General features: G+C 41.6%; 1 protein-coding gene across 3 annotated transcripts in view; it reads right to left on the reverse strand.

Moving 5' to 3' along the window:
* Positions 1-1,760: 1,760 nt before the first annotated feature.
* STN1 (STN1 subunit of CST complex) overlaps positions 1,761-12,009 on the reverse strand; it is a 43,246-nt gene continuing 32,997 nt past the window's right edge. For all 3 annotated transcript variants that reach the window (XM_052798356.1, XM_052798354.1, XM_052798355.1), the window contains 3 exons: positions 6,930-7,052; positions 6,260-6,332; positions 1,761-2,352 (listed from right to left, as the gene is read on the reverse strand). In XM_052798356.1, the coding sequence (XP_052654316.1) occupies positions 2,195-2,352; positions 6,260-6,332; positions 6,930-7,052 (354 nt within the window). In that variant the 3' untranslated portion in view covers positions 1,761-2,194. The remainder of the gene's footprint in view (positions 2,353-6,259; positions 6,333-6,929; positions 7,053-12,009) is intronic.

Genomic DNA, 12,009 nt, shown 5'->3' on the forward strand with positions numbered 1-12,009 from the left:
TATTCCAAACTAATTCTTCCATAGATAGCCTTTGTTTTTAAGCATCACTTCAAACTGATCAGTAATCAGACCAGGAATCTGAAAAGTGAATCTCCCCTGTGGCCAACCAGACCTTTTTGTAGGCATAAACTAAAGTTGTAATTCCCCTCAGTACCACTTCAGTCAGAATCTGGACTTCTTTCTCTGATTTCCAGAGACATTCAGGGGCATTGGTGGGGGCGAGACTTCTACAACTCTTTCTTAATCCTCTTCTCTTTTATTTGCTTCTGCACAGGTACATCCTTTCCGTATCTGTTCAGGCCCATACTAAGATCTGACTAGACGGTACTCAACTCGGAACAGCAACACTAGGAGTAGGGCAGCCTGCAGGGAAACCAACTATTGAGCCCTGCAGCAAGTAGGGAATTTACAGCAAAAGAATGATTCATACATAGTTTTCCACTATGGACAAACACACCATCTCTTTAAGGCCAGAGTTTTCCACAGGCCTCTGAATGCAAATGCCAAATATTTTGTCATGCCTTTCTCTTAGCCTATATCTCACTGCAGCCAGGGCTTGGAATGAGGCATATAACAACAAACCAGAGATCTGGCACACATGGGGCTACTCACTGGCTTTCCTCATGCACATGGTTTATTTTTCCCTGCTATGTCAATCCTTATAGGGCTTTACCACTACATCTGCCTCCTGGGAGTCTGCTATTTCAACTGTTACAGGGAAGGTGCAGAGGAAACAGGAAGGATACGTTCAATCCTTTCTACTCTTTTCAAGTTAAAGGTCTCACCACCATTAATTAACCAGATTAATTAAACAGCCAAGGCCCTGCAGCAGCAAGCCCTCTCTAAGGGTAAATACTTAACAGCTCCAGGCTTTGAACTGTGGCATGTAACGGAGTTGTGATTATTCCAGATCAAACATCTTGCATAATAACTTTCTTTAGGGCAATGTTATTTCATCTATGTCTTGTGTTCCTCTGCAAGCACAGATATGGATAGTATTTTTCCCCAAAGGTGACAAGGAATAGAAGACACAAAAGGCAACAGGGAGCACGAAGATTACAGAGGGTCTTGCTGGCTTTTGTATTTTCTTTTCCAAAGCATCTGATTTATGGTTTACCATTTGTGATGTAGGAAGCAATTTAAAAATAAACGGCAAAACAGTGGCTGATTTTGAGGATTCTGAACAGAATCCACAACAACATGCATCAGTAGTGCACACAGTAGCCAGGGGAATCCAGACATGCTTGACAAGCAGTGAGCAAGGTTGCCGGATGGGGAAGGGATGCAGGACCCCATTCCTGAATTTTTCTTTTCAGAGAGAGGTGAGGACTGCTTTAATAGTGTGCACATTCAGGAATACATATTTATAGACATGGGTACACCAACACTGCCAGGAAGAACAGGCAAATCTTAAATCTTTTGGTGGTTACTTGCATGTGCTTTCTCTAGCTATTACAAGGTACACATAAAAAGAAAGATCCACAGCATCACTTCAAACTGATCAGTAATCAGACCAGGAATCTGAAAAGCAAATCTCCCCTGTGGCCAACCAGACCTTTTTGTAGGCATAAACTAAAGTTGTAATTCCCCTCAGTACCACTTCAGTCAGAATCTGGACTTCTTTCTCTGATTTCCAGAGACATTCAGGGGCATTGGTGGGGGCGAGACTTCTACAACTCTTTCTTAATCCTCTTCCCTTTTATTTGCTTCTGCACAGGTACATCCTTTCCGTATCTGTTCAGGCCCATACACAGATTACCATATGGAAAGATCACAAGATCAGTCTTTAAGCCAGAAAAACATGTCCTGATGTGACCACTGCTGTAAACAGCACTCTTTAGCAGTGACTTTTCTTTTGGGCTCACTGGATGTAAATGTGAGGATGGCCATGTCACATCTTACTGCAGGGAAAGAGCCCAGTTTCTTTTCCAACTCCCCTGCTGTATTAGGATGTCCAGAATCAGTTTGATACAGCTTTCACTAGGAATAGCAAGGAAGTCAGCAAGAATATTAAAACAAATATTTGGACAACTTCTCTGAAGCTGGACAAAAACAGCATTTGGAGAATCAGAATGCTCTTTTTTTTCCCCATCTAGATCATACCAGGTAATAGCAGCTTTTCAGTGTCACTCAACCTCTCCTTCTTCCCTCCTTTATCCTGAATGGACCAGAACAAATGTATCATCTTCTCTCTTTAAAATGCCATATAATATCCTTCCATAGTGCTGACAACATCACTGTTACTCTCCAGCAGTTCCAAGACACGGTGCATCACCACTTCAGCCAGAGAGGGGTTGTAGCTCTGCCGAACACAACTCAGGACATGAAGGAAATGGCAGCCTTTTTCAGCATCTGCAGAAAAAAAGGAAAATGTAGCCAGGCATGGAGGAAAGACTTCAGTCTAACTGCCTCTTTTTAACTATTATAATCCAGATTAGTTATAAAAACCCCACAGCTGTTGGAGAGGAAGAATGCCCTAGGTACCAAAGCAGAGATGCATGTATTCAGAGGGAAGAGAGCCAGTCTGTGGCTACAGTTCTGCAATTATCAACTATTCCCACTGACTTTTCTGGGAAGTGTCAGGGCTGTAACACTTGTAATGAGGGTGAAAGATAAGCAGTCTTGCAGACTCTAATATACAGAGCTTATTCAGTACAACCTGATGATGAGGTTAATAACTTAAGGGTACCTCCACTGTCCACCTATGCAAGCCATCCAGTTTCTGCAACTGCAGAAGAAACCAAATGAAAATCCTTTTGCTCATACACAACTTCAAAAACGTGTATAACAGAAGGCCCGTGGCCAGGACCTGTAACTGCTGGCCCAATGCTGGCATCTTGTGGAAAAACTGCTACAGTGCAACTTTCATTTACCTAGCGATGCAATCACATCCCCGCACTTTAGACTACTCAGACAGTTAGGGGAGTAGAAAGTCACAGAACTTCAGTATCAAATTTTATCTCCCTTTAAGAGAAATGAACCCTGAAAATGTACAAGAGAACAGAAATGTAAAAATAATCCCCTTTCCTAGATGGCAAGCCAGAGACAAAGGTCCTTAATGGCTGCAGTATTGCACACAGCTACTGTGTGCCTGGTGGAGCTGTCATTTGAAGCAGAGCTGTCCCAGTTAGCGTTTCCTCCAACAGACCCTGTAAACCCACTAATCATCAGTGCTGCAGGCTCCCAGTCTCCCAAGTGCTGAACTCCACAACAGATTTATTTCTCCTCCATGGCTAACAATGGAAAATTAGCATAAATGAGACACATCAGCACAAACAACTTTCCTCCTCCTCAGCCCTCAGCATACATGATGTAAGGTAAGTTTGATAAAGGTACTGAGAAATTGCCATGGGCCAGGGAGGTCCCTGTATTTTGTTGTTGCTGCCTTGTTTTTTATTTTTTGCCAATCTCTACTCTAGAATCAGCTGAGCCCCAGAACTGCCTTAGAAGCTGCTGAGAAAAGTCACTAATAGATAGGAGGCAACACTGAGCACTGGTAAATACACAGTTCAGCCTAATTCCTATTAGGCTGTGAATCAGGCAAAGATATTTCTTTAGAAGTCAGTGATCCAGCATGATAAAAGTTGTTTGGGGCTGGTAGCCAAAATGCGTCCACCACCCTAGGATGGGTAAGTGCAGAGAATAGAACAATGCTTCTACTTGGTCATAGTGACTGTTGTTGCAAACAAAGTGGGTAGCTGCATTTTGCATTAGTCATAGGTTTGTCATAAGACGGTGAAAGTGCCCATCCCTGATCTACAGTAACTTAGCTTAAGTCTCAATGAATTAGCGTAGTGACTCAAGTGTTACCCAACAGTACAATACATTCCTCCTAGATGCTGGTAGAAAATAGCATTTTGGGGTAGCTGCAGGTGTGTACAATCATTAAGTAAGCCAGAAACATGCCTAGTCTATGGCCCAGCTTTGAGGGAATACAATCCTTGCAGCAGAGTGATGCTGTCCCTCTTCCACTGACATACTGGGTTCTAGCTTTTGTCCATCAGCTGAGGTAAGCCAGGCTGTGATTAACTGTCTTGCCTGACTACCAATATCAGAGAGGACAGAGTTATAGAACTACCACCATTTGCCCACTGGGTCCATTCTGACATATTAAATTTAACTTCAAGTGGTTCTGTTTTTTCCATCTCTACTATTAGTCTCATCTAAGCCTAAAACCAGAGCAAATTTGTCAAAACAAAAAAAAAAAGAAACAAATCTGGACTAAGTCTACCATTTTGCAGTTCAGTCTGGAGTCAAAATGTACTGTCATCATTTTCTGGCTATCTTAAGTCTCTGGGTAGACCCACAGTGGCCTCGCATGAGGGCATTTAAGATCAGACTGTTTGGAATTAAAATTGGAGCCAAGAACTAGGATTGTCATGTAGGCATATTACAGATCAGGGTTTGTGGAGCTCTGACTAGGCATGCTGAGGATTTTTTAACATGTACAATAGTTCCAGCCAGCTGGGTTGGGCCTGAGAATGTGTCACAACTAAAGCAATGGGGTGAGGCATTGCCTTGAAAACTGGCAGAGAAGTAACTCATTGGAGAGAAGAGCTTGGTTTATCATAAATCAGTCTTCCTGTCATGGAAGATTAATATTATTCTTGAACGAAAATGGGTGGGAATTTCTTGCAACAAACAAGCAAAAGCCCTTGAGGTATTACCGTGTTCTTACTATCTCACTACGAGCCTGCTCACTAGTCAAGGCCAAGCGGGTGGCTAAGACTGCCATCCCACCAGCAGAGGGGGTCCGACAGTCACATTGAGCTCTGCGCTCTTGCATCATTCAGTGACAATAAAAATAGCCGCAGTATCCCGTTGGTTTTGATGGAAGCTTCTTGGCTTTCCCTCTCAAAATCTTCTATTACCAGTGACCAGGACATTGAAATGGTCCTTCTGAAAACTAGCAAAGAGACACTGACCTGGAAATTGTCCTCTTTACAACAGGAAACTAAGTAGGTGGAAAGCTTCAAGGAGAACAAGAGGCTCTCTAAAGCAGTTGCTATTTTTAACCTGCTGAGTGTGGAAAACATGGCTTTGAGGACTCGGGACTCTTCAAAGTCTTTCCTGTGACTGATCTACAAGTTACTCTCTGCTGTTGACACCTCCTGACCGGGAGAAGGAACTTCCCAACATCTCCTGTAGCACTGAGAGTACTTTACCAGTGTGATAAAGTAGAAGAGGGCAGTTAACCACCAGGCAGTTGTTCAGTGCTCTGTGTCAACTGTATACAGGTTCTGGCCTTACAGTGGCACAATTATAAAAAACACCAAACAAAGGGGTTCTCAGGAGAACTAGCTGATGTATAAAATGGGCAGAGGAATGATTTGACTCTTACAGAGAAGATGTTTGTATTTGTTAATTGGATAAAAGACAATAAAACAATGTGATATGTTAACTTGTTGCACTGAAACAGCCTCAGGCAAATGACCCCATCTTCATCTGCATGCCCAGTGACATCTACTCCCTCCATCCCACAAACATACAGAACTTCTACCTCCACCTACAAACCTTGTCTACAATTGTACCACTGCTTAAGGTAGCCAACTGAAAACTCAAAAATAATACTACTTCACTTAGCCTTTTTTCACTGCAGGATAACCATCATATGCCAGGTCCTACGAGCAAGCTATCACTATGGCAATAAGACACAATAGGCTTGAGGGACAGGGATAACTCAGAAGCCACATGAGGTACATTATCTGAAAAGAAGTGGATTTTGTTAGACTGACATCCCTACCTGCAAAGAACAACCACCTGAGCTCTACTTGAGCTTAAAATCTACAGAGAATATCCTACTGACTTAAGTAAGTTTTACTGTTGACTTAATGGAGGCAGGGATTTCACCTTTCTGTACGGTCACTTTTGTGTCAACTCCCCTGTAGAAACTGAACTAGCATTTGCTACTTATCCAGAGAGCAAAGCAACAGCTGCTAGTTGCTGACCTAACTTCATTACATTTGGCTCCTCCCAAAATCTAAGTATTCTCAAAAGATATAGATCTAAAATAATGGTTGCTTATTTCAGATCTGAGAGGTTTGCTTCCTGCTGGGCACACCTGCTCTTTCTCTCTCCATGCTCACAGGAAGCTCCTCTTGCACTCACATTTTTAGCTGTACTGATTAGCTATACCAGCAACTCAGTTCTGAGTTCAAGGGTAAGGACAAGAAGCATATCTAATCCAGCAGCAGGAGGAGATACTGTCATCGATATATGAGCACCAGCTCATCAGAGCCCTGGTCACACTGCTACTTACGCCTGGGTTTTCGACAGTCATCTTTAATCACATCAAGGGTCACTTTAAGCAGCTCCTTATCATGGTCAGTCACCTGGAGGAAACAGAAGAAACTGGCAATTTATAGCAGTCTATTTCACAGTAGATGGCACGGCTGTTGAAAAGCAGTCCAAGGCCATGATGTATTCTAAACTAACACTATCATAACTACAGTCTGCATTATAGACTGCTTCCAAGACTAATAATGAATGTTAAATCTTCAGTTATTATTTTTAGTACCATTAGCAGCATCCAAGAGTTAGGTGAAGAACATGATATACCAGAATTTAACCCAAAGGAGGGTGACCAACTCAGTAGAACACCAAGTTTCAACCCACTGCAATAAAGAGAACTGTCCCAGGTCCCAGGCTTCAGCGTGGTCAGCTGTGTCAGCACAGTTTCACAACCCAGTGAACACAGACTGCTCTTGGAACAGCAGCAGTGCTTAAGTCTGGTGCTGAGTTACGAAAAGAACAACTCACTGGGTGATAGAGAGGTAAAAGCATCAGTGAAGTAAGCTGCAGATAAGACTTTTGAGTAAACAGGCAGCACTTGGATGTCCAGTTTCTCGTTCTGAAACATTTCTACTGTTTCTACTGACTATGAAAGACATACCCCTGAACTTGTTTGCAACCACAGCTCAGTTCCTTACATGGTATAAGTCCTTGGAGCTACTAGGTTTCTGGAAAACCAGCCCTTTTTCTTGTAGCATCCTTATTACTTCCTTAAAAACACTGTGAATCCTTTTGGAACTGGAGTCACTTTTTGACTTCACCTGGATGGGAAGAAAGGAATGAAGCAGATGGTGAGAAATCTCAGCTCAACTAAAGTTACCAGCAAAAGCTCCATATGCTTTCAAGAGCAAGAGGACTTCAGGTAATTTTGTTACACATTTTTCTTCATTTAGTGATTCACAAATTGTATCTGTTATGTATGAACTAACCAACATCCCTAAGCTTTAAAAAACAAACAAACATCAGAAGCTTGTGCTATTCTTAAGGAACTACAATCTCCGAACTGCCTTCTTTGTATTTAGCAGCTATTTGATTATGTACTGAGAAGTTGCTTTTGGGATAGACTTGATGCTCACAGAGCATTTGACTGTTTAGCTAATCAAGCTTTGCTCATATTCCGAGTTTTCCTGGTAATAAGGGTAGGAAGACAGGGAGATCAGTACTTTGTAAGGTGATACTCAGGAGGAATCCAAGTGCTGGGGATTAGATTCCCATCTCCTGATTTTAAATTGAGGAAGTAATACAAGCAAAAGGAGGAAACTGGCAAGAACAGTATTTGTTTCTTGTCCCCTTTGTTTCCAAATTTTTACACAGGTTCTGGTCATGCTCTTAAGAGTTTCTCCACAGCCTAATGAAATGAAAGGATAAAGAGCATACAAAAAATTAAGACAGGTATATGAGATAAGGGAACAAAGGATTCAGTTTTGAAGGCAGGTGGGAAACAAGTCTCTTGTGAAAGGAGAACAATGTGCCTGGAAGTCCATAACTGAGGAGGTTATTTAGAACAAAGGGTTCTGTGTTTGGGATGCATCTAACAGAGTAGGAAGGAAGAAAAGGGAGAAGAAAAATCAGGGAAAAGCAGGGTTTGTTTGGAAGTAGAGCTGAGCTAAGACAGTGGAATGACAGCTAGGGAAGTGGAAGGAAACAATAAGTTGTGGAGAGGAGAAAGTATGGGTAGATAAGAGCAAGACCATGACTTACTGTTCTCCATCTCTATCTGTTCTGCTATGTCCTTCAGCCTCCCACTTGTCTACACAGACTGGTTCAATTCCCCAATGGTTTCCTCATCTGTTGGGAGCACACTGTGTTCCCTGTGGTTTTCTTTGAGAACAGAGCTAAACTGCTTCCCACAAACCAACACATGATAGCTAGAACCACACCAGGGCAACCAACGCAAGATTTGCCAAGCCATTTTTTCAACTATCACCATAAATGCTCCCACCCTGTTCTGAACAAAAGTATCAGCCTTTGCATATCCTACTTCACTCAGCAGAAGCACTCACAGAAGCCTTGGGAATGAAACAGGCAACCACCGTGCACTAGAATGAATCCACAGGAATATGTGAAACAGATACCACATTAGCAATGGAAGAATATCTTTTCACAAAACATTTATTCAATCCGTTTGCAAGTCTCAAGTGAAACTCCAACTGCTTCTAAGCCTGGAAGCTGATGTGCCTAACTGGGAATAGTTCAGAGATGCAATAGGGATATTAGCATTAGCATGCATCACAAGTTTCTCCATCCCCTTCCTCCAGCTAATCCTCAATATTTACACAGGTCATAATCACATCTCTCTCTTTCTCTGTCTCACAACAGCTAACTGTCTTTTTCCTTTCAAATCAACAGTCAAAAATAATTGCCTAATAGTTCAGGATAATTAACACAGAACAATGGCTCAGTTCAGTTTTCTCCTTCTGTTCCAGACTGAAGAACTTCAGTGCCCAAATGTTTGTCTGTCCCCTGTCCACCACATGTATATCAGTTTGGATAACAACAGACACTGCTTCTAATTACAAACTTGACCGTACATCTGGATACCATTCCAGTCAAAGCGTTAATACCACTATCATGTTTCTCCTCATAGTCCCTCTTCTGATGAACTGAAGGAACAAACATAAAATGTAGCAGGAAGGGTTAAGTGAAGAATGAATATTTTCTCATGGAAATGCACATTCTCATAGCCATATGTAAAATGAAAAGACTTTGCCTCTCACTCAAATGCAGTAATAAATCCTCAAGAATCTAAGAAACTGCTAGCAAAGCAACCACCTCAAGACTCTGATCAATTTTTAATGTGAAAGCAAACGTTTGGGGAGGAAAAAAGATAAAAATATCTCCAAAGAAGCACGATAATTATTCAGTTTGGCTCAACACTGAGATCCCGTCAGAAAGGGAGATAATTAAAAACAGACTCTGTGTGAACTGACACACAGCTCAGCCTGGATGGATACTGAAACAGAATCACTAAGAATGCAAGTCAAGGCATTGACAGAGTGAAGGCAGAGAGGCAGGCTTGGGAGCAAGAAAATAAGAAAGCAGCTGCTATATATCAGCACCCTCTCATACGTGCTGCAGAGTCCAAGGGAAAGGGCTCCATGGAAGAAGGACTGCTCCTGAAGAACAAATGAGGACTCCTGCCCTCTTCAGGGGCTTTAATATTATCCTGAAATGACAGGAAAAGTTTGGGTTTTTTTCCTAGTGTGCTCTAGAATATGCTTACTCCTCTCCATCCCTCCAAGTAAAGCAACAATTGAGGAATTTCTTTGTGAACACAATCTAAAGTTAAGTAATCTGTTCTTTTGGTCACCCCAAATATCTCCAGCATCTCATCCTGCAAATTCATAAGTCAATAGTAATTCTTCCCAATACCTTACCACTTTCTTTTATGCCAAACCAGGTCCTCATTTCCTCTGGACTTGAATCCCCCCTCACAGCCAATGTACACCTAGAGCTTATGATTTAGTCTACAGAGCAAAAATCTAGAGGAGACTGAACGTGGGGCTATACACAGAGAGAAGAAATCTAGGACTATGAAATCCTATGTGATTTCACATCCTTGCTTTTGTTTCAGGAGGAGATTGAAAAATGATTGCATTTCAACAGCTATAAAGTTGTATTGTAGCTGTTAATGTAGCTCCTTCTGAGTCACATTTTATTAGCCTTTTACTTTTATGAAGCTTTTCATCTGAGAAATGCAGATATCAAGTAGTTTAACTGCTGATCCAAAGCACCAGCAAGATTTGAATCTGGATTTTGAATTTACCTCTCACAATGCTCACATCTCATTTTGCAAAGTGCCTCCCTTCAGCACGCCTTTGCTTCAGGGTGCACAATTTCAGGTTCCCTGAAGTTCTGACAGCAGGGGATCTCCCCAAATTGGATCCATTTCAAATAAATGAAACTGTACATCCAAAAACAGGACCATCCAAAAATCATTCATTGCTTTTGCAAAACATGTTTCCCCCCTGCCCCAGCGATAGAAGCAGCTATTAAATAACAATTTTACTGTCACTACCCTCCCTCCCATGACCAGCCAAGGACTTTGTAGCAAAGCCAACAGAAGTGTCCATGTCTCCAGAATTAAATTGGTATTTTAATCAATATAGTCCATCTGATGGGTCTCACACAGCTTAGTGGGCTGGTGCTGTGCAACCAGTTATTCTCAGATCTTTAAAACAAGACAAACTCTCTGTACAATCAATAATAGGTCAAAGAGTGAAGTGGTACAGGAATTAATTAGTCACTCTGTTCAAAATACTGAAAGTATGTAACCTTTGGCTCATTATGAATCACAACACACCCTGATGGTGTTAAAGTTTCCTGGTATAACCACACACGTGATTCTACTCATGAATTGCCTTCTGCAATTTCTCATGCCATGTTTAATCCTTGGCTCAGACAGGTGACAATTTTAGTAATAGTGATTCTGGACATGTCAGTCCTGAAGTCCTATAATAAGCTTTGCAATATACATATTTAAAGTAGCAGTGAAGCTTCCTCAAAAGGCAGGAAGACAAACACATAGCATCAAGAATGTATAATGCACTATGTTATACCTACAGTACAATGTACAGCGTATACACAGTAAGTTTGAACAAAACTGTAAGACTCCCTGCTTTAATTACTTGTCATTGCTGACCTTCAGATAATATTCAAATCAAGAGAAGTACAAACAGCAAAGTCTGGAAAGCACAACCCAAGTTATGCGTCCAAGCTAGTGACATACACAAACTGGAATGGTAATACTAAAATAGCACACTATAGCTAATGCATGGAAGAAGTGCATAAAAATGGTTAATCAAGACTGGCTGGTTGCAAGTGGTATTTAATCCAGTTGAGAAACTGGATGGATCAAGTTCACATGTAGTTTTCTTTAAAAAAGGAACCAAAGGCTTGTCCATTTGCCAAACATAATTGCCTAAGTCCAGTAAGTACACTCCTTAGGTTCTCTAAGCACAAGATTACTTTTTCTGGTTTTGCTTGTAGTCTTCCTTGTGGTACCCACCCCTCCAGTCACAAAAGTAATTTGTTTTAAGAGATAAGGGAAAGGCTACAGCTTAGGGATAGAGGGGGCACTGGTTATGTGAAATAAGGTTCTACTGGGTTTAAAAATTGTAACAGATTTGTTAATTTTTAATTATTTTTAAAAACACCATGCCTTCCAATTCTCTTACCCATCCTCTGTAAACTATAAAATTAAATGTTCCCTAGTATATGTCTGAGCAGAGGACATGATTTGAGTTCTGCCATGTGGATCTGCTAGAGGGAAATTTAATCAGGAAAGCCAGAAGACTGCACTGCTGGGTAGCCATTAGAACTGGAACTAGGTATTGTAGGACATGTATGGGATGTGGACAGGGCTCAGTTACAGTAATGCTGAAAAGGAACAGAGACATGCTGCCTACCTCAAGCTATCCCAGCTACCTCCTTCCATCTTCACCCCCTGCTCCTCTCCACTGCCAGTGACTCCATAGCAGCTCACCACCTCCCTGGAGAAAATATTCCATGAGGAGATACCCTCCCACTATGATGAACACTGTGCAAGTACTTTAAAAGTTGGGAAAGAGATGAAGGGGGTGCACCACATCTTCTAGGATCACAGGGAAAGGAAGAGAGAGGCAAGAAGAGTTTAACAGCAACTGTGCTCTAGAACACTGGAATCAGGTTAAAAAAATTAAAGTTATACATCCAAATAACTCATCCTTTCACAGTCAG

This window comes from Harpia harpyja, chromosome 10 (assembly GCF_026419915.1).
Source record: "Harpia harpyja isolate bHarHar1 chromosome 10, bHarHar1 primary haplotype, whole genome shotgun sequence".
Lineage (NCBI taxonomy): Eukaryota > Metazoa > Chordata > Aves > Accipitriformes > Accipitridae > Harpia > Harpia harpyja.